Source organism: Liolophura sinensis, chromosome 3 (genome assembly GCF_032854445.1).
Source record: "Liolophura sinensis isolate JHLJ2023 chromosome 3, CUHK_Ljap_v2, whole genome shotgun sequence".
NCBI lineage: Eukaryota > Metazoa > Mollusca > Polyplacophora > Chitonida > Chitonidae > Liolophura > Liolophura sinensis.
In genome coordinates, this window is record NC_088297.1 from 3,410,649 (window position 1) to 3,431,875 (window position 21,227).

At 38.9% G+C, this 21,227-nt stretch overlaps 1 protein-coding gene across 1 annotated transcript in view; it reads left to right on the top strand.

Annotated features, from left to right (window-relative positions):
- The window catches only part of LOC135463578 (ras-related protein Rab-32-like), a 58,948-nt gene extending 38,538 nt beyond the window's left edge, over positions 1 to 20,410 (top strand). Inside the window, 6 exon segments of the mRNA XM_064740883.1 lie at positions 6,438 to 6,563; positions 10,905 to 10,983; positions 15,583 to 15,764; positions 16,749 to 16,892; positions 19,449 to 19,463; positions 19,466 to 20,410. Of these exon segments, the coding sequence (XP_064596953.1) occupies positions 6,438 to 6,563; positions 10,905 to 10,983; positions 15,583 to 15,764; positions 16,749 to 16,892; positions 19,449 to 19,463; positions 19,466 to 19,558 (639 nt within the window). The 3' untranslated portion in view covers positions 19,559 to 20,410.
- Positions 20,411 to 21,227: the final 817 nt, after the last annotated feature.

Below are 21,227 nucleotides of genomic sequence, written 5' to 3' on the forward strand. Positions count from 1 at the left end.
CACTGTTTTCATAAGGATAAGTATTATCATATCCTTTTTGATCTCTGCCTTTGTGTAGCTTTGATCTGGCGTGTCCTTATTTGAAAATTTCTTGTCTAAGTGACCATTTACTCTCTGGAAACATGTCCATATGCACATGTAAAGCTTTACGAACTGTTATACTCATACAACAAGAACGCTCAAAACTGTAGTTGGATTACAGAGATGTAGAAAGTTGAGAACGGCTGAATTCTTTTTTTTTATTCTGTCACTTTTCTACATCAGAAAAATCCTACCTTTATACTTATACAAACATGTATCCATGATTTTATAGCAATTATTACATTTGATACGTTAGTTGGACATGCCGTGTCGAGCCTGGGTGGATACATGTAAATCTACCCTAGTTCTTCCAATTTTTGGGACACCACACCTGCTCTTTTTAGAAAATATACATGTAATTGTAGCAGGACTTTAGAATATTTGGTTTCTTTGTTTTTTCGTATCTTTACTTTTCTAAAAAAAAAAAAAATGGGAGAAAAATGTAATTCATAGCTTTCAGCACTACTAATATCTGTCCTAAAAATAAGAAGAAAAAGGGTAGCCAGTTGAATTTTGGGTGTGGTAAAATCTTGCCTTTTAGCCAGTGTTGGTTTGCGAGAGCTCCCACCTTATCTCCATCGCCTAAACCTGCACGAACTCGCAAGATTCCTGAAATGCTGATTCAACTTTCTATAAATTGCCTTTTCGACTTACAGATTGAGAAAACTTTTAAAGAAATTAACCCTCGCTCTCTGAAATAATTTTTAATGTTAAATGTGAAGCACATCAGTACTGCTACAGACATGTACTTTGTTTTTGACAAGTTTTTGCATATAGAATTATATTCAATTTATTTTTCTCTTATTTTTGGGTGTTCGTGATGTGCATAATACATAGTTCTGATCACTTTCCCTGGTCTCTGACAGGTTTCCTCCCACCATAATCCTGGCCACCATTGTATAAGTAAAATATTCTTGAGCATTAGTGCCTGGTTTCCTCCCAGCCCATAATGCTAGCCACTTATGTAACTGAAATATTTTTAAGCATTAGTGCCTGGTTTCCTCCCAGTCCATAATGCTAGCCACTTATGTAACTGAAATATTCTTGAGCATTAGTGCCTGGTTTCCTCCTAGTCCATAATGCTAGCCACTCTTATGTAACTGAAATATTCTTGAGCATTAGTGCCTGGTTTCCTCCTAGTCCATAATGCTAGCCACTCTTATGTAACTGAAATATTCTTGAGCATTAGTGCCTGGTTTCCTCCTAGTCCATAATGCTAGCCACTCTTATGTAACTGAAATATTCTTGAGCATTAGTGCCTGGTTTCCTCCTAGTCCATAATGCTAGCCACTCTTATGTAACTGAAATATTCTTGAGCATTAGTGCCTGGTTTCCTCCCAGTCCATAATGCTAGCCACTCTTATGTAACTGAAATATACTTGAGCATTAGTGCCTGGTTTCCTCCCAGTCCATAATGCTAGCCACTCTTATGTAACTGAAATATTCTTGAGCATTAGTGCCTGGTTTCCTCCCAGTCCATAATGCTAGCCACTTATGTAACTGAAATATTCTTGAGCATTAGTGCCTGGTTTCCTCCCAGTCCATAATGCTAGCCACTCTTATTTAACTGAAATATTCTTGAGCATTAGTGCCTGGTTTCCTCCCAGTCCATAATCCTGGCGACTATCGTATAAGTGAAATGTTCGTGAGTGATGTCATCATGAGTTAGGTAACACACGTTTAATTTGATTGCATATATGATGTGATCACTAGTTAGGTAACACACGTGTGTGATGTGATCACTAGTTAGGTAACACACGTGTGTGATGTGATCATAAGTTAGGTAACACACATGTGTGATGTGATCATAATTTAGGTAACACACGTGTGATGTGATCATGAGTTAGGTAACACACGTTTAATTTGATTGCATATATGATGTGATCACTAGTTAGGTAACACACGTGTGTGATGTGATCACTAGTTAGGTAACACACGTGTGTGATGTGATCATAAGTTAGGTAACACACGTGTGATGTGATCATAAGTTAGGTAACACACGTGTGATGTGATCATGAGTTAGGTAACACACATGTGATGTGATCATGAGTTAGGTAACACAAGTTTCATTTGATCACATATGTGATGTGATCACTAGTTAGGTAACACACATGTGGTGTGATCGTGAGTTAGGTAACACACGTTTAATTTGATTGCATATATGATGTGATCACTAGTTAGGTAACACACGTGTGTGATGTGATCACTAGTTAGGTAACACACGTGTGTGATGTGATCATAAGTTAGGTAACACACGTGTGATGTGATCATAAGTTAGGTAACACACGTGTGATGTGATCATGAGTTAGGTAACACACATGTGATGTGATCATGAGTTAGGTAACACAAGTTTCATTTGATCACATATGTGATGTGATCACTAGTTAGGTAACACACATGTGGTGTGATCGTGAGTTAGGTAACACACATGTGGTGTGATCGTGAGTTAGGTAACACACGTTTAATTTGATTGCATATATGATGTGATCACTAGTTAGGTAACACACGTGTGTGATGTGATCACTAGTTAGGTAACACACGTGTGTGATGTGATCACTAGTTAGGTAACACACGTGTGTGATGTGATCACTAGTTAGGTAACACACGTGTGTGCTGTGATCATAAGTTAGGTAACACACGTGTGATGTGATCATAAGTTAGGTAACACACGTGTGATGTGATCACGAGTTAGGTAACACACATGTGGTGTGATCGTGAGTTAGGTAACACACGTTTAATTTGATTGCATATATGATGTGATCACTAGTTAGGTAACACACGTGTGTGATGTGATCACTAGTTAGGTAACACACGTGTGTGCTGTGATCATAAGTTAGGTAACACACGTGTGATGTGATCATAAGTTAGGTAACACACGTGTGATGTGATCATGAGTTAGGTAACACACATGTGATGTGATCATGAGTTAGGTAACACAAGTTTCATTTGATCACATATGTGATGTGATCACTAGTTAGGTAACACACATGTGGTGTGATCGTGAGTTAGGTAACACACATGTGGTGTGATCGTGAGTTAGGTAACACACGTTTAATTTGATTGCATATATGATGTGATCACTAGTTAGGTAACACACGTGTGTGATGTGATCACTAGTTAGGTAACACACGTGTGTGATGTGATCACTAGTTAGGTAACACAAACGTGTGTGATGTGATCATAATTTAGGTAATACACGTGTGATGGGATCATGAGTTAGGTAACACACGTGTGATGTGATCATGAGTTAGGTAACACACGTGTGATGGGATCATGAGTTAGGTAACACACATGTGATGTTGTCATGAGTTAGGTAACACATGTGTGATGTGATCATGAGTTAGGTAACACACGTGTGATGTGATCGAGTTAGGTAACACGTGTGTCTGTTGTGATCATAAGTTAGGTAACACACGTGTGATGTGATCATGAGCTAGGTAACACACATGTGATGTTGTCATGAGTTAGGTAACACATGTTTAATTTGATCACATATGTGATGTGATCACTAGTTAGGTAACACATGTGTGTGATGTGATCACTAGTTAGGGAACACACGTGTGTGCTGTGATCATAAGTTAGGTAATACACGTGTGATGTGATCATGAGTTAGGTAACACACATGTGATGTGATCGTGAGTTAGGTAACACACGTTTAATTTGATCGCATATATGATGTGATCACTAGTTAGGTAACACATGTGTGATGTGATCATGAGTTAGGTAATACACGTTTAATTTGATCACATATGTGATGTGATCACTAGTTAGGTAACACACGTGTGTGATGTGATCACTAGTTAGGTAACACGTGTGTCTGTTGTGATCATAAGTTAGGTAACACACGTGTGATGTGATCATGAGTTAGGTAACACACGTGTGATGTGATCATGAGTTGGGTAACACACGTGTGTGATGTGATCATTAATTAGGTAACACGTGTGTTCAGCAAACATTTAACTGTTCAAGTAACGGTTACACTGGTAATATGTAGATATATTTTATAGGCATTGTCAAATTTAACATGTAAATCAAAGGTTGATTTCAGTCACATCGCAGCTGTTCAGAAATTAAGTTGGCTACACTGGTGATCTGACTCAAAACATGCGAAAGCCATTAAACTGTCACATACAATGCGATATACCCGGTCTAATTTGTATATGGATATAAATATTAATATATGTGTATGCATGTTTTGTAGCTAGATTTTTGACAGTTCAGTAATTGGAAAGTCATGTTTTCAGTTGTCCAGTGACTGTTTAGCTCAGGCATATGTCATAAAGACAAAATTAAGGAGTTCAATTCCTCTGTTTTTCTAATTCTGTTTAGTTTTAGTCCCGATATTGATTCAGTGCAGGGCTGAGGCTAAAACTTTATCTCCCAGTTTTTTCCGGAAAAGTAAAGATGTGTATATCTTGTTCGTTAGAAGGACTGACGATGTGAGAAAAGAGAGACCTTGACTTCCTGTTACCAGTCATACATCACTCGTATTAGCTAACACAAGCAAACCAGATTTATGTATGTATATGTATGTATATATCTATGCATGCTGGGGGTGTTACGTCCTACTTAAAGGGGAAGAAAACTTTAAAATATGACACCATAGGCTGAAAAGAGCACATTTTTTTCTGTCTGATGGTGCCTGCTGCATAATTATGTGACTTTTCTTCGCCATACTCGTAAAGCCTAAAAACGGCAAAGCTGGCATAAATTGCTGAGTCCATCGCGTCCTCCATCTTTAACACCCTGTAATTTATGCTGAGGGTGTGTTGCCTCTCAGCCAATGAGAGCCTTTAAAGCTGCCTGTTTGTTTGTGTAAACTGGGAACCTACGTCCAAAATTCCGGTTTCCCGATCGTCAAGCGGAAAACGGACTGTACTGTTCGCAACCTTCTGGGAAGAAAAGTTCTACCGGAAATGTACGAACTTCACTTTGCTGGTAGAGTCGCCCACAGCGGATTTTGGCGCAGACTTTATTTATAATTTGTCATGTTGAGGTACATATTAGAATTTTTTCTATCGCATGCACCTGCGAGGAAATACATATACAGAAATGACACCCCCACCTAGTCACGGGCATTATACTGACACCAGGCCAACCAGTTCTGTTTCCTTGCTCTAACCTCTCAGTGCTGCATACATGTAGCCCCTGGGAGGAGCACATAATAGTCCCAGGTATCTCCTAGCAAGGTAGCAACAAGTACCATTTCTAAAGTCTTTGGTATGATGGACTCTCTAACAATTAGGCCACCCTTGCCGCTTCAATCTAGCAGGCTAAACGTCCCCAAAAATGGGAAGATTAAGGTACAAGATGTAGTGAAAATGCACAAAGTACACTTTGTAGAATTTAAGGGGTTTTCCCATTCAGTTACACACTAGACAGATTTGTTCGCTCGTACAGGCCCATCAAATTTGTTTATCTCTCGGCCATTGTGGATGGCAAAACTTGATAAACTTTACTGGTATACATGTAACAGGAATTTACCAGCAAAAGTGAACAAGGCGTAGTCATTTGTTACATGTATATAGCTATTGACCCTTATAATGATACCTTTTCCCTGATTTCTGTTACACTAGATACCACAGGAAAAAAAATTGTCATGGAATTTCTTAGCCTTTCTCTCAATTTTTTAATTCTGTGAGAAAACTTGTTTTTTATTCAGTGGAGTCCCAGATCTGAACTTATTACTTATCAAATGGAAACAGCAACCACTTTAAATGATATTAAGCCACTAGAACATTTATTGTCACCCATCACAGATGAAGAGTAATTTTATTTAAAAAAAAAAATGACCAGTAGCTCGCTGTTAAACACTTTAGGTGGCATTACGGCAAAACTGTCATAAAATCCAAGGTTTAAGTGACATTTTACTGGCCAGTAAAGAAAACTCGACAAGCACCTTTCCTTCCCAGCCGTAAATGGGAAGGCCTGGCAGGAACCTGCAGATGGTTGTGGGTTGCCCCTGGGCTCTACCAGGTTTTGTCCCACCATAATGCTGGACGCCATCCTATAAGTGAAATATTCTTGAGTATAACGTAAAACACCAATCAAATAAATGATTCTTTTTAATCAAGAAAACTCCAAGTATACATATATATACATATTTTTTAAGCTATTTGTTTATATTTTCTTTCTCCTTAATTTGTACATTCACATATGCTAACCACTGTTATATTTTATATTTTTCGTAACTGCTCCTCGGTGTTGACATGTATAACTTGGTAGTATTTTTCAACTGATGAATAATCAGTCAATCAACCCTCCTTTAATAAAATATATATTCATTCTGACTCATTCATTCATTCATTCATTCGTTCATTCATGGTGTGTTTTATCTTTTTTTTCTCTCATTTCAGGCAGGAAGTGGGGAGAAGAAGGAGCACTTGTATAAAATTTTAGTGATCGGGGAACTCGGCACCGGCAAAACCAGCATCATCAAGAGATACGTTCATCAGTTCTTCTCACAGCACTACAGAGCTACTGTATCCTTGCCTCATCGCTCATACATTATTTTGCATATTATTACATTTCACAAAGCGATTCTTGCTTTCCATTGGCCAGTGCATGGTCACGTGATATTCTGCAAAAAAAGTGATATCAAACTCAAGCAAAGCAAAGTCAAGATCACAAAGTAATATCCGATGTTCAAGAGGCAGTTGTCATCGATCTTGTGCTAATGTCTAAAAAATCACATACATTTATTCTAATGCAGTTACCTCCCTTCACGCATCCCTGACATCTGCTTGTTTGTAGAGAGTAAACAACGGGACGATGGCTGGTTCGGTTATGGATGAACAAATTCAGTGATTTGAAATTCCAGCTGAGCATGTACACAGTTTGTTTTTAAGTATAATGAAACATATCCTGCAAGTTAGGATACAGTATCGGGAATTGTCAGCTCTCAACAATTGATACTCAATTCGCGTTTTACACTCACTGAATATATCACTTCTCGAGAGCTGACAGTATGTAAGAAACAACTGCAGGCAATCAGTTTTTTTGGGTGCTCAATTTTAGCTGAAGGCAGAAGAAAGCCTCATTATATAATTAAATAGGATGTCAACATTGCAGAAACATCATAAGTTTGAATGTAGTTCGTGTCTTGTTACATGACGTCTAGACATGTTTGACTAATTTGACTAAACTGGAATTATGACGTCATGCCACTGAGCTCAGATTGGACGGTTAGGAAGCAAAGTGTTTCTTTTCAGATGTCATTTTTGTTGGGATTAGAAATATCAAAACTGTGTTAACAAGGGTGATCAACACATAACATGTGAAACAACACTTTTTGTGAGTGACAGAAGTCCGGGCATTTCACTCAAACATAAATGATAAATAGAAATATGGCGTAGAAATATTCTCGTGACTTAAATTTATGCTGAATATATGTCCTTGAATATTAATAATTAGGAACTAATTAAACAGTTGATCAGCTGCAGTGCATGTGTATATGGTACACAGCCGTCCGTCCTTGCTAGGCTGCAAATATTGTGCCTGACATGTTTTAAAACCACTAACTTGGACATGTTGGAGAAAGTGGACTGGAAATGTTGTATAGGTTACATGTTCCCATGGTTACTGGACAAAGGTTTTGTGGGTCATGCACCATTTTTAAAAATTCCAGACAGCGATTTGCAGGCTTATTGTGCTTTTGTACATGTAGTATTTCAATTTCAAGGCTTCTGAGCTGAGAACCAGAAGGCGCTTCTCAAACTTGTGTCACCCATGTTTCATTTTGCCCATTTTGCAAGGTTCTGATAGTTTTATCGATCTTAGAAAGGTGCTTGAGGTTTGGAAAGTAGGATAATCCCCTAATGGAGAAATGTTAGTTTAAGAACCATAAGATACATTTTCTGGCATTTCTAATCGTGTAAAAATGAGCCTTTGTGGGAGAAGTTTTAGGTCGTTTACTATGTGTACACAAAACTGTCCATTGAGAAGTTTTGGGTCATTTACTGTGTGTACACAAAACTGTCCATTGAGAAGTTTTGGGTCATTTACTGTGTGTACACAAGACTGTCCATTGAGAACTTTTAGGTCATTTACTGTGTTTACACAAGACTGTCCACTGAGAAGTTTTAGGTCGTTTACTGTGTGTACACAAAACTGTCCATTGAGAACTTTTAGATCATTTAATGAAGGTACACAAGACTGAGAAGTTTTAGGTCATTTACTGTGTTTACACAAGACTGTCCACTGAGAAGTTTTAGGTCGTTTACTGTGTGTACACAAAACTGTCCATTGAGAAGTTTTGGGTCATTTACTGTGTGTACACAAGACTGTCCATTGAGAACTTTTAGGTCATTTACTGTGTGTACACAAGACTGTCCACTGAGAAGTTTTAGGTCGTTTACTGTGTGTACACAAAACTGTCCATTGAGAACTTTTAGATCATTTACTGAAGGTACACAAGACTGAGAAGTTTTAGGTCATTTACTGTGTCTACACAAGACTGTCCATTGAGAACTTTTAGGTCATTTACTGTGTCTACACAAGACTGTCAATGGAGAAGTTTTGGGTCATTTACTGTGTGTACACAGGACTGTCCATTGAGAACTTTTAGATCATTTACTGAAGGTACACAAGACTGAGAAGTTTTAGGTCATTTACTGTGTGTACAAAAGACTGTCCATGGAGAACTTTTGATTCATGTCATACAATTTTCCACCCAGTGCATTTTATGCCCAATGTGGCGATCACAAGCAGGCTGCTGAAGACACACCCCCTGGTGGGGGATGAGGGAACCTGCGAAGCGGCTGTCTTAGAGTGGTCGATAAGTGACACCAGATGTAACACTACCTCAGTGGCAGACAATAAGGCGAAATAAAAAAGTCACCCAGGCAGCAAGACACAATGGGCTTGCACTGTAGTACATTGGTCATTTTCAGTGGAAAAAAGAACAAATACAAGTATAATCTTTTTGTTGATTTGCTTTCCCTTCCATTTGGGGCATATGTGTGGTCACATGTGGTACTGTCAACATTCGCAGTCATGCTTTCCATTTGTGTGTTAGAGGACATGTGTACTGTGCTGGGATATATGGATCTCTCTATGTTGATATACATTAGGGGAGTTTTCAAGTTCGAACTCTTTTGACTTTAAAGGTGGTAAAAAAAAAGTCATACTGTATCATTTGACCTGTCAAAAATGTTGGGCAACTATTGCTGGATTGCATTTGATGTAACATGGGCATCTGCAAATAGAACCCCCAAAAAGTTATTCAGAGTAGACAAGGGATGGAGAAAACGTTTGTGAACGTCAAAAGTTTGTAAAGAAAAGAGGTGTGATTTGTGCAAGGGATCAATGATTTAATGCCTACAAAGGTGCTTCTGCCCGGTTTCCTCCCATCATAATTCTGGCCGCCGTCATATAAGTGCTTGAGGATGGCGTAAAAAGCCAAGCGAATAAATATAAAATACATAAAGTAAAGGTTGGTTCGAGTTTAAATACTACAGTTTAAATGTGATTCGTAACCACAGTCCAGCTGTTTACTTTTCAAACAAGCAGAAATCAGAGAACACGTAAAGGGAGAACACTGGTGTGCAGTTAACGCACGTGATAGTTGGATATTAGTGCAAGATTGTTGAATATTAACATGAAATCATTGGCTATTGCCTCATGAACATGGGATATTATTTTGTGCGCATGATGTTACATTCCTTGGGCACATGACCATTGTACATCATGTTTTGTGGAAAGTCATGTTATTGTCTCATGACCCATATGTAGAAATGAAGAATCACTCTATCTCTAAGTATGATAAAAGTAGATAATATACGGGTAACTAAAAGTGGTTTGAGCACGATACTACAGTTTATTTGACGCATATTTTTAAATGTACAATAAGGTCAAACGTACTGTTTTCAGTGTCAGAGGAAGTCATCATCATGTAATTTGAGGAAAACGTAAACTGTCTCCGCAATTGCTCTTGTCAAAGATAACATGCACATGATCCAGAAACTTTAAAAAAAAAACAAAAAGAAAAATAATGTGAAACGTTCACACGGGACAAAATAAAAAGGTGGATTTTCAGATTTCTTTTTTTTTTCCCATTTTTGGATTGTAACAGTTTTAGTGTCGACTCGCCTGTAAAATACAAAACAAAATTGGTGTCACCTATTTAAGCATTCCTTCATCTCAAGCAGTTGAGACGCCTTTTTTTTTCCTTCATTTTTTGATTTGCTTATCCCCAGCCTCAGACACGGGATTAATTTAGTTTATTAATAAACTGCCCTGCTAACGAATATTCTGGGAGACTTACTGGCATGTCGGCAGTATTGATGTAAATGGAGACATTTTCGTTTGGTCTTACATGAAGTTTTTATGTATTGAGCTGTTTCCTAATTCTTCAACTGCCTCAGGAACCAAGATTTGGAAACATTCTGAGAGGTTGTACAGAAATAATTTACACAGTTTTATGAAGCTTGCGTTTTTAATGACACACACAAAAAAAATCATTTGTAACATCATTTTCATAATTATTGCATGCATAAATTTCCACGGGGGGAAAAAGTGCTTTAGCGTTTGAAAATGTTGAATACTTACAGTAGGCTGAAATGTTTTTTCGCCTCGTGGAAATGTTCATCTGATACTTGCCTAAGGGGCTGGTGGTTTTACTCAGAGTCACGCAAAACCTTCAGCTTGTTATTTGGCAAAGTATTAGGTCACTCACTGCAACTAAGTGAAATGTTGTTGAAGTACAGATTCTAACACTAGTCAGTGGAATCAATCATATATCACATGTTAAGTAAGTAAGTAAGTAAATGTTTGAATACTTACAAATAATTGACGTAAAGAGAAGCCTTAACGGCGGTGTTCAGATTGGAGTTGACTTTGCTCTGAAGGTAATTAACTGGGATGCTGATACGCTGATACGACTACAGCTCTGGGATATTGCAGGTACATTTAAGCTCACTCACTTTATAGTTTCTGATTTGCTTATTCTGTTTTCCTCTGTGCTTTGGTTTCCTAAACTCCGAGATTCCTTTTCCTCTGGGTTCTTTCACCTTTCAGTTTCCTCCTCCCGCTGGTTAGGTATTCTTTGTCCTCCAGTTTCTTATCTGGTTTTCCCACACACCAGTTACCTCTTTCCTCTGATTTTCCACACCCTCCAGTTTCCTCATCCCTCCAGTTACCTCCTCCCTCTGATTACCCACATCCTCCAGTTTCCTCATCCCTCTGACTTCCCACGCCCTGCAGTTTCCTCATCCCTGCAATTTCCTCATCCCTCCAGTTTCCTCATCCCTTTGATTACCCACATCCTGCAGTACCCTCATCCCTCCTATTTCCTCACCCCTTTGATTATCCATACCCTCCAGTTTCCTCATCCCTCTGATTTCCCACATCCTGCAGTTTCTTCATCCCTCATTCCTTTGATTTCCCACAACCTGCAGTACCCTCATCCCTCCTATTTCCTCACCCCTTTGATTATCCATACCCTCCAGTTTCCTCATCCCTCTGATTTCCCACATCCCGCAGTTTCTTCATCCCTCATTCCTTTGATTCCCCACATCCTGCAGTACCCTCATCCCTCCTATTTCCTCACCCCTTTGATTATCCATACCCTCCAGTTTCCTCATCCCTCTGATTTCCCACATCCCGCAGTTTCTTCATCCCTCATTCCTTTGATTTCCCACAACCTGCAGTACCCTCATCCCTCCTGTTTCCTCACCCCTTTGATTATCCATACCCTCCAGTTTCCTCATCCCTCTGATTTCCCACATCCCGCAGTTTCTTCATCCCTCATTCCTTTGATTCCCCACATCCTGCAGTACCCTCATCCCTCCTATTTCCTCACCCCTTTGATTATCCATACCCTCCAGTTTCCTCATCCCTCTGATTTCCCACATCCCGCAGTTTCTTCATCCCTCATTCCTTTGATTCCCCACAACCTGCAGTACCCTCATCCCTCCTATTTCCTCACCCCTTTGATTATCCATACCCTCCAGTTTCCTCATCCCTCTGATTTCCCACATCCCGCAGTTTCTTCATCCCTCATTCCTTTGATTACCCACATCCTGCAGTACCCTCATCCCTCCTATTTCCTCACCCCTTTGATTATCCATACCCTCCAGTTTCCTCATCCCTCTGATTTCCCACATCCCGCAGTTTCTTCATCCCTCATTCCTTTGATTTCCCACAACCTCCAGTTTCCTCATCCCTCTGGTTTCCTCATCCCTTTGATTACCCATACCCTCCAGTTTCCTCATCCCTCTGATTCCCCACAACCTCCAGTTTCCTCATCCCTCTGGTTTCCTCGTTACTCAAATTTCCTCCTCCCTCTGATCAGATAAATAAATAAACAAATGAATATATGGAATATTTTGTGAGAACATTTCCATGTGCTTTAATAATGCAATCTGTGTGTATATATACAAACCCGCCCAGATTGGCTAAATGATAAGCCGTAGCGTACAAAGTGTCACGTTTACATGTATTTATCTCTAGGAGTGTTCAGACAGCAAGTAATGTGAACTGAATCACTTGTACACGTGGATTCGATGAGAGCAAAGATATCTTATCGTAGCCTACAACCATTTTATCTTTAGTTCACCAGGGTTTTCTTTCCTTATGGCTCATGATGAGCCCAAGACCAACTCATGCTCTCCGGCAGTACGTGGAATTGTCCAGCAGCCTGTGGATGGCAGGGATTTCCCACGGGCTCTGACGACTTTGTTCCCACCATACAGTTAAATGCTGGTTGCCTTTGTATAAGTGAAATACTCCTGAAAAATTCCAGTCAAATAAATAAATAAATAAATAAATATGAAAACGTAATGGCTGTATAATCTTTCTTCATTGAAACTTTATGGATCTAGTTTGTTTACAGCTCTTTTGCAAAATTTCATCTAAATTATGGCCATTTTTTTGTCCTAAATTTGACTTGTGACTTAATTTTGCATTCAAAACAACCTATTTTAGACCAGTTTTTGGGGTGTTTATCATATCCACTATATACAGGTGTGCTAACAGGTAAACTTACATCACCTGTACAGGATTTGTACCCATAATTGTAACATAACCTTTATTCTGATGGCTCAAACGGGTAGGAAACACATATTGTGAAAGTAGTACTTCTAAAATATTTACTTGTTTATTTATTTAATATTTAATGTTTCAAAGTCATTTACACGTTTTTAGTTGACCTAATTTTTAAACCTTTTCATAATATAACAGGATAATTTCCAATCAAATTTCTGCACCTGTAATAATGTTGTAATCAGTTTGACATTCAACTGGCTTTACTAGCTTGGCCAAACTCTGGCCTTCAAACTGCGGATGGTCGTGGGTTTCCCCCAGACTCTGCCAGGTTTCCTCCCACCATAATGCTGGCTGCTGTCATCTCAGTGAAATATTCAGAAGTGCAGTATAAAACACCAATAAAATTAATAAATAAATAAAACCTGGCCTTCAGCTCCGTCCATGAATAAAGCTGATCATGCAGTGTAGACCAAATCATGTGCTCAAAATATACAGACAGTGCCTAAATAAACGCCATGTAACCTGCAAAAAGATAGAAGAATTACTGTATATGACAGCCGGAAGGAACATAAGTAGCCAGAATAAACCACCTAACTTCGGTAGGCACTTGACAAACCTTCTGACTTAAAACCGCAGCAAAACTGCTAAGAACTGGATTCTAACCTGCAACTTGATCAGTCAGGGTGAGAACGAAACCTTAGATGATTGACACTCAAAAAGGACACCTTAATTAAGATATCGGTGGGTGATTAAACCCACAAAAATTAGGCACTTTATGAGCACTGATTGGATCGCTCCACAGCACTACAGTGCTCGAGTCTCGTTTAAAATATAATTAGGCAGCACTGATTGGATCACTCCACGGCACTACAGTGCTCGAGTCTGGTTTAAAATATAATTAGGCAGCACTGATTGGATCACTCCACGGCACTACAGTGCTCGAGTCTCGTTTAAAATATAATTAGGCAGCACTGATTGGATCACTCCACGGCACTACAGCGCTCGAGTCTCGTTTAAAATATAATTAGGCAGCACTGATTGGATCACTCCACGGCACTAGAGTACTCAAGTCTCGTTTAAAATATAATTTTATCTAATACAGAGCAGGCACGAATTTGTCATCAAAGTTACAGGCATGAAGTTTAATTGGAACCGGTATGAAAGTTCCCGTTGGAATCGAGAATTAGTAGTTTGTGATTTTGAAACTTCGCAACTGAAAACCTGGCAGTGTTTGAATGCGCTGTCTTACCTGCATGGTGAAGGCGGGGGTTTATTGTGATTTCTTCTGTCTATAAACTTGTCTTACCTGCATGGTGAAGGCGGGGGTTTATTGTGATTTCTTCTGTCTATAAACTTTTCCTACCTGCATGGTGAAGGCAGGGGTTTATTCTGATTTCTTCTGTCTATAAACTTTACTTACCTGCATGGTGAAGGCAGGGGTTTATTCTGGTTTCTTCTGTCTATAAACTTTTCTTAACTGCATGGTGAAGGCAGGGGTTTATTGTGATTTCTTCTGTCTATAAACTGTTCTTACTTGCATGGTGAAGGCGGGGGTTTACTGTGATTTCTTCTGTCTATAAACTTTTCTTACCTGCATGGTGAAGGCAGGGATTTATTGTGATTTCTTCTGTCTATAAACCTTTCTTACCTGCATGGTGAAGGCGGGGGTTTACTGTGATTTCTTCTGTCTATAAACTTTTCTTACCTGCATGGTGAAGGCAGGGATTTATTGTGATTTCTTCTGTCTATAAACCTTTCTTACCTGCATGGTGAAGGAGGGGGTTTTATTCTGATTTCTTCTGTCTATAAACTTTTCTTAACTGCATGGTGAAGGCAGGGATTTATTGTGATTTCTTCTGTCTATAAACTTTACTTACCTGCATGGTGAAGGCAGGGGTTTATTCTGATTTCTTCTGTCTATAAACTTTTCTTAACTGCATGGTGAAGGCAGGGGTTTATTGTGATTTCTTCTGTCTATAAACTGTTCTTACTTGCATGGTGAAGGCGGGGGTTTACTGTGATTTCTTCTGTCTATAAACTTTTCTTACCTGCATGGTGAAGGCAGGGATTTATTGTGATTTCTTCTGTCTATAAACCTTTCTTACCTGCATGGTGAAGGCGGGGGTTTACTGTGATTTCTTCTGTCTATAAACTTTTCTTACCTGCATGGTGAAGGCAGGGATTTATTGTGATTTCTTCTGTCTATAAACTTTTCTTACCTGCATGGTGAAGGCGGGGGTTTACTGTGATTTCTTCTGTCTATAAACCTTTCTTACCTGCATGGTGAAGGAGGGGGTTTTATTCTGATTTCTTCTGTCTATAAACTTTTCTTACCTGCATGGTGAAGGTAGGGGTTTATTGTGATTTCTTCTGTCTGTAGACTTGACTGTGATCATATTAGTGAAAAATTTTTGAGTACTGAATAAAATACTAATCAGTCAGTCACTGTTTGGTCGTTCATGGCGTTGACTAGAAACCTACAATTCACCATTTTTTGTTGTTTTGTGTTTTTTTCAGGCCAGGAAAGGTTTGGTAACATGACTCGTGTCTACTACAAAGAAGCTGTTGGAGCCTGCGTCGTTTTTGATGTCACAAGAGCGTCAACTTTCGAAGCTGTCACAAAATGGAAGAACGACCTTGACAGCAAGGTCCAGCTCCCTGACGGTTCTTCAGTTCCCTGTGTGCTTCTAGCCAATAAGGTATCTGATTGCAGATAATTTCTATACATAAACTTACAACGTTACAACAGAGGGCACTGGCTAGCCAACTCGTGTATTGGCAGAGGTAAATCCAGGAATCAATCCTGGTTCGAGTCACACCTAAGAGGACGTTCCAGCTTCCTCGCCTTGGCGTTCAGCATGAAGGGGATAGTGCAACAACTGGTTGACCCGTATCAGTATAATGGCTCGGGCGGGGCCGTTTACTGGCCTTCGGTAAGACGTTTAAGTGAAGCAGCACTATATAAAAGAGCGGCGGAAATCCATCCTGTAACAAGGAGGCATATTACATGCACACTAAGGATTCCTTCGTCGTCATGTGACTGAAAAAATTGTTAGGTACGACGTTAAACCCAAGTACGCACTCACTCACTCACTCACTCACTCACTTACTCATTCCTTATTTGGCCAAGACGCACATTGTTTAGCCTGTGCCAAACACGGTTACCATGGCAACAGGCTTCATTTCATCCCTCACTGGTTTAACTGAGGCTTAGGGTCAAAGACGTTTGTCGGGTAGGCCTACATTGGGAAGTGGGATTTTTTTCTTTCGTCCTCTCCAAGTTAGATTCCTCGAGAAATAAACCTGACTGCTGTCATTTATTTTATTGACTTATGCAGCGTTGGATTTACGTGTCACTGAAGGAGGCCTGAACTACCCAGTGTGTGTGCCCGTGTTACTCAGTCTTCCCCATAACTACCGGAAGAGGGGTGAGGCGGGGGTGGGGTGGGGGAATTCCCTAAATGATCATAAATTTCAGCCAGGCCAAACTTGCCCATTTTTCCTGATTCTGAGGCTTCTATCGATTTTAGAAAGGTGTTCTGAGGTTTGCTTGAAACAAGGGATGATATTGCGCTGGAAAATTGGAAGTTTCAGTGCCAAAAATAGCATTTTGTGACATTTATTTGCCTGTAAAAATGCCGTGCACATTCCCTAATTTTTTTTTTTTTATTTTGTGCTAATAGTGTGATCAAGCTAAAGAAGGCTTAGTGAATAACACTACACAGATGGACGAGTTCTGTAAGGAAAAGGGATTTATAGGCTGGTTTGAGACGTCCGCCAAAGAAAATATCAACATCGATGAGGCCGCCAGATTTTTAGTCACTAAGGTAAGTAGACGTATATTTTTTGATTTGGTTGGTGTATTGTACTATGCTGCAGTTCTTATGCTTGCAACCTTTTCATATGCTTGCAAAGTATTTAGCTAACCATATCCTGAAGGTTTTAGTTTGTGTAGGCTGGTCAAATTACACTTTTTGTGAAGTTGTAAAATTTGCTAATCCAGCCAATGTGGTTTTGTCTCCAAAATCAAATGAAAAAGGTGCATAAATTGCACTGAAAGTTGCTCTTTCATATGTGAAAAGATTGAGGAATTTCATTTCCTAGCAGGTTAATGAGTGGAGGAAACTGCAATGCCAGCAGTTTGATTTGATTTATTTATTTATTTATTTGATTGTTTTTTACGCCATACTCAAGAATATTTCACTCATACGCCGACGGCCAGCATTACGGTGGGAGGAAACCGGGCAGAGCCCGGGAGAACTCACGACCATCCACAGGTTGCTGGCATACCTTTCCACGTACGGCTGCAGTTTGATTGAATCATTGTCTTTCCCATAATAAATAGCCGCACCAGAAAATATGGGAGTTTTGAGATTAAACTCTTTTGTCGCCCAAGTCCTACTGTATCAGAACTTAGACTTAGCAGAAATGTCAGGTAAATTTTTCTGATTTTAATTGACTGATATGGCTGTGTTCTGGTGACACCACTTTGCTTCAGGAACTTACTGAGTTCACAAACTCTTGGCTCCCTAAAACGTTTTTCAGATTCAGTATTATAGTATAACTAATTGAATATAGTTGCCTAACATTTTTTCATAGGTCATTTAATTGGTACAGTATCAGACTTTTTTTACCTTCAGTGATGAAAGAGTTAAAACATGAAACTGCCCTGTTGAAAAGTCCTTAACCTGTAGCATGAATCATAAGTAACATGCTGAAATCCAGTTCTCGCTAGTTCGGCTTCAGATTTTGCTTTGGGATGTTTATCAGGTAGCTGACGAAGATCAGTGGTTACTCTGAGTTTACTCCAGTTTTCTCCGCACATGAATGTGACTGCCATTGTAAGAATGAAAAATTCTAGTATTGAACAACAATCAACCAAAGTAATAAACAATCAGAATATTTTTGAATCATTTATTCATATTTTCATTTTCAAATGCTCCACTTCTTGGAATCCAGCAAGTCATTTGTGCTTGAAAAAAAATCAGATAATTCTAGGTGATACACTGAAGGATACAATGACCTCTGTTTGACCTTGACCTATATGTGAAGTCATACATCTGGTTGTTTGACCCAGATAACCTCCAGTCTTGGACAAACAGCCTGTTTACTGCAGATCTTTGCCACATTGAGGGAAACTTGGACAATGGGAACCTTTTATTCCTAACCAGCTTCTCAGTTCTGCAATGTGTGCACATATGTAGATGATAGATACATGTCAGAACATGCAGTATTTGAAACAAACAACTTCATTTATAGCACAATGCAGTTCTGTTTTCTGCCAGCTTTTCAATGTCTTTGTGTTGTTACTAAATTTTGAATGTAAGAATTAGGACGAATTGTCATGCCACGCCCACTGCCAGTCACAGACAGTGGGTGTGGCTTGACTTGCTTGATGTACTGCTCAGTAAGATACATAGCACCTATCCGGTATCACTTGTATGGTTTTTCCATATTTGGACATACGCATTCTCCCTGCTAACGGGCGCTTGGATATTTACACAGTGTTGTATTGAATGCACGAGGTGTAGGTTCAAACCTGACCTTAGATGGGAAACTTCTAGAGTCCCCTCCCTCATTGTTTGTGGGCAGGTTTTAATTGGTGACAAGAACAGAAGAGTTTATCGCTAAAGGTGAAAATAATCGTACTGTACCATGTGACTATTAAGCAACATATCTGGATTACATTTACTGTAACACGCTTGTCAGAAAAATGTTTCGCAAAAACTTGTGTACAGTAGAAGAACGATGCCCACTTAAGCTGTACTGTTGGAATCTCAGTAAGTACAGGAAAGAACAGCTATGATTTTGTACCTCAGAATTTTCTAAGAAACGTGATCGGTAAATTAAGGTTAACAATAGGTGCCTAACCTTTTTGACAGGTCACATGATACAGTAGGACGTCTTTTGCTCTAACTACAAAGGAGTTCGAGCTCAGAACTAACCTATTGGTGCCCAACATGTCTTGACGTGACAAAGTTTGTCAGTGACTTGACAGTGGTTTGTTCTTTACATCGGGCACCCCTGTTTCCTAAACACAAAAGGGTTACCTTTATTTCATTGGTGTTTTACATGATACTCAAGACTATTTCACTTCTACAATGGCTGCCAGCATTATGGTGGGAGGAAAGTGCTATAAAACACACAACCATCTGCAAGGTTGCTGACAGACCTTGCCATGTACCACCATCATTTAAGTGAAAACTTATTGAATAGAGTGTTAAACAGTCATCTTGTAAATAAATAAATAATAAAGTTAAAACTGTATAAGGTGTAGTGAATTATTAAGTTATTTGGGTAGTAATTAAGTTAATTAAATGAATGCTGTCTGAAGATTGTGGCTGTGGCCTGTAATACAATAATGTTTTCGTTTATTTCTCCAGATTTTACAAAACGATAAAGCGATGATCTTGGTCAAGAAAAAGAAAACGAAAGAATAGCTTTAGATGGAAAGCCTCCGTCAGAAAGAACACAGAAGAAGTCATGTTGCTGATATTATAATTGTTCATATTAATGTAAACAATTTCATCGATTCATATGTTCGAGAATTGAAAAGAGGATTATACATTTGAGAAATGAACTTGACATATACTGAAGATCTCTGTATGGTGTAGACATTTCCTATCACGTACACACTTCTGTATGGCATGCACACTTCTGTATGGCGTACACAATTCTGTATGGCGTGCATACTTCTGTATGGTGTACACACTTCTGTATGGCCTACACACTTCTGTGTTGCGTACACACTTCTGTATGGCCTACACACTTCTGTGTGCACGTAACTGTTAATAACTCGGACCTGTTAGTCTTGTAACAGAACGTACTTGGTGTCGTGAGATGTAGAAAAAAAATACAAACTGTACCGTGATTCTTCAGCCTTACCGCATGTTTGCAAGGTGTTTATTTAAAAATATTCTGAGGACATTATTTTGTGTACACTGCAAAAGTTACTGTTTTTGTGATGCCCTTAAATCAATCCAGTCGAAGTAGTTTTGTCTCAGAAATGAAATTTAAATTGTGCATAAATTGCTCTTTTATATATAAAAAAGTTGAGAAATTAGGGTAATTAAATGTGTTTAATGGAAAACTCCGGCAGAGTTTCTGCAGAAGTTTGGATCACTTTTTTCAGTTAAGTGCCATTAGTAATGGTTGGTATAATGCTTTGTAGTACTGTGTTTGTCATTTTAGATCAGTCTTCCAGCAACCTGCGGATGGTTGTGGGTTTTCCCCGGGTTCTGCCCGGCTTCCTCCCACCATAATGCTGGCCGCTGTCGTATAATTGAGTGAAATATTCTTGAGTAAGGCAATAAACACCAAATAAATAAATAAATAAATAAATGATTTTTAGACCTACGTTGTTATGATTGGTCACAACATATAACAGTGCAGTTAGTATTGTAGTTGGTAGATGATGTAGGCAAAATTGTACAGGTGGTCAACATTCATGATTTCAACATAAATACAAAACGGTCTGTGCTTCACAACAACATCTGCCCAAATCTTTCACAACTTGGGGTGTCTTTACTTAGTTCACCTTAAGGCTAACATTTTTCAGGTGACATTTTTGCTTGAGTCTGATTGATTTGTTCAACGCATAGTACCGGGTACGACTAATTAGTCTTTGTGAAGTTTTATTAATTTCTTAATAAAACAAGCCAAAAAGTGTCTTGTGAGAAATTCCATTTGCTTTGGAAAGTGAATTTGTATTTACAAAACTTTCAGTAGAATACAATATATCAACATACAGTAGCTTTATATTGATAATTGCTTGTTGTTTGGAATTTGTCATTGTGTTGACAATCAAAGATGGCAAGACAGGCCGGATGCATCAGTATGTCAGGTTTACTACTACATGCCCATCTTCAGCTGTTTTCTATCCTCATGAGTTTTTGTCTCCTTCATATCTTAAACAGTCCAATTCTTACTGCTGCAGAAATTCCTTATTTCTTCTTTCTTAGGGCTGTTTGTTTTGTGAATGTGTATGTTTCTTTTGGGGTTTTTTTTTTTCAAATATGATCAGGAGTGATATAAGATATTGGAGTTTTGAAGGAGTTTGATTTTTGAAAATTATGTACAAAAAATGACAAGCAAAAGATGTATAAAATAGTCCATTGCCTAAAATATGAAGTTACAAAGTCAACCTGAAGACGGCTAAAAAT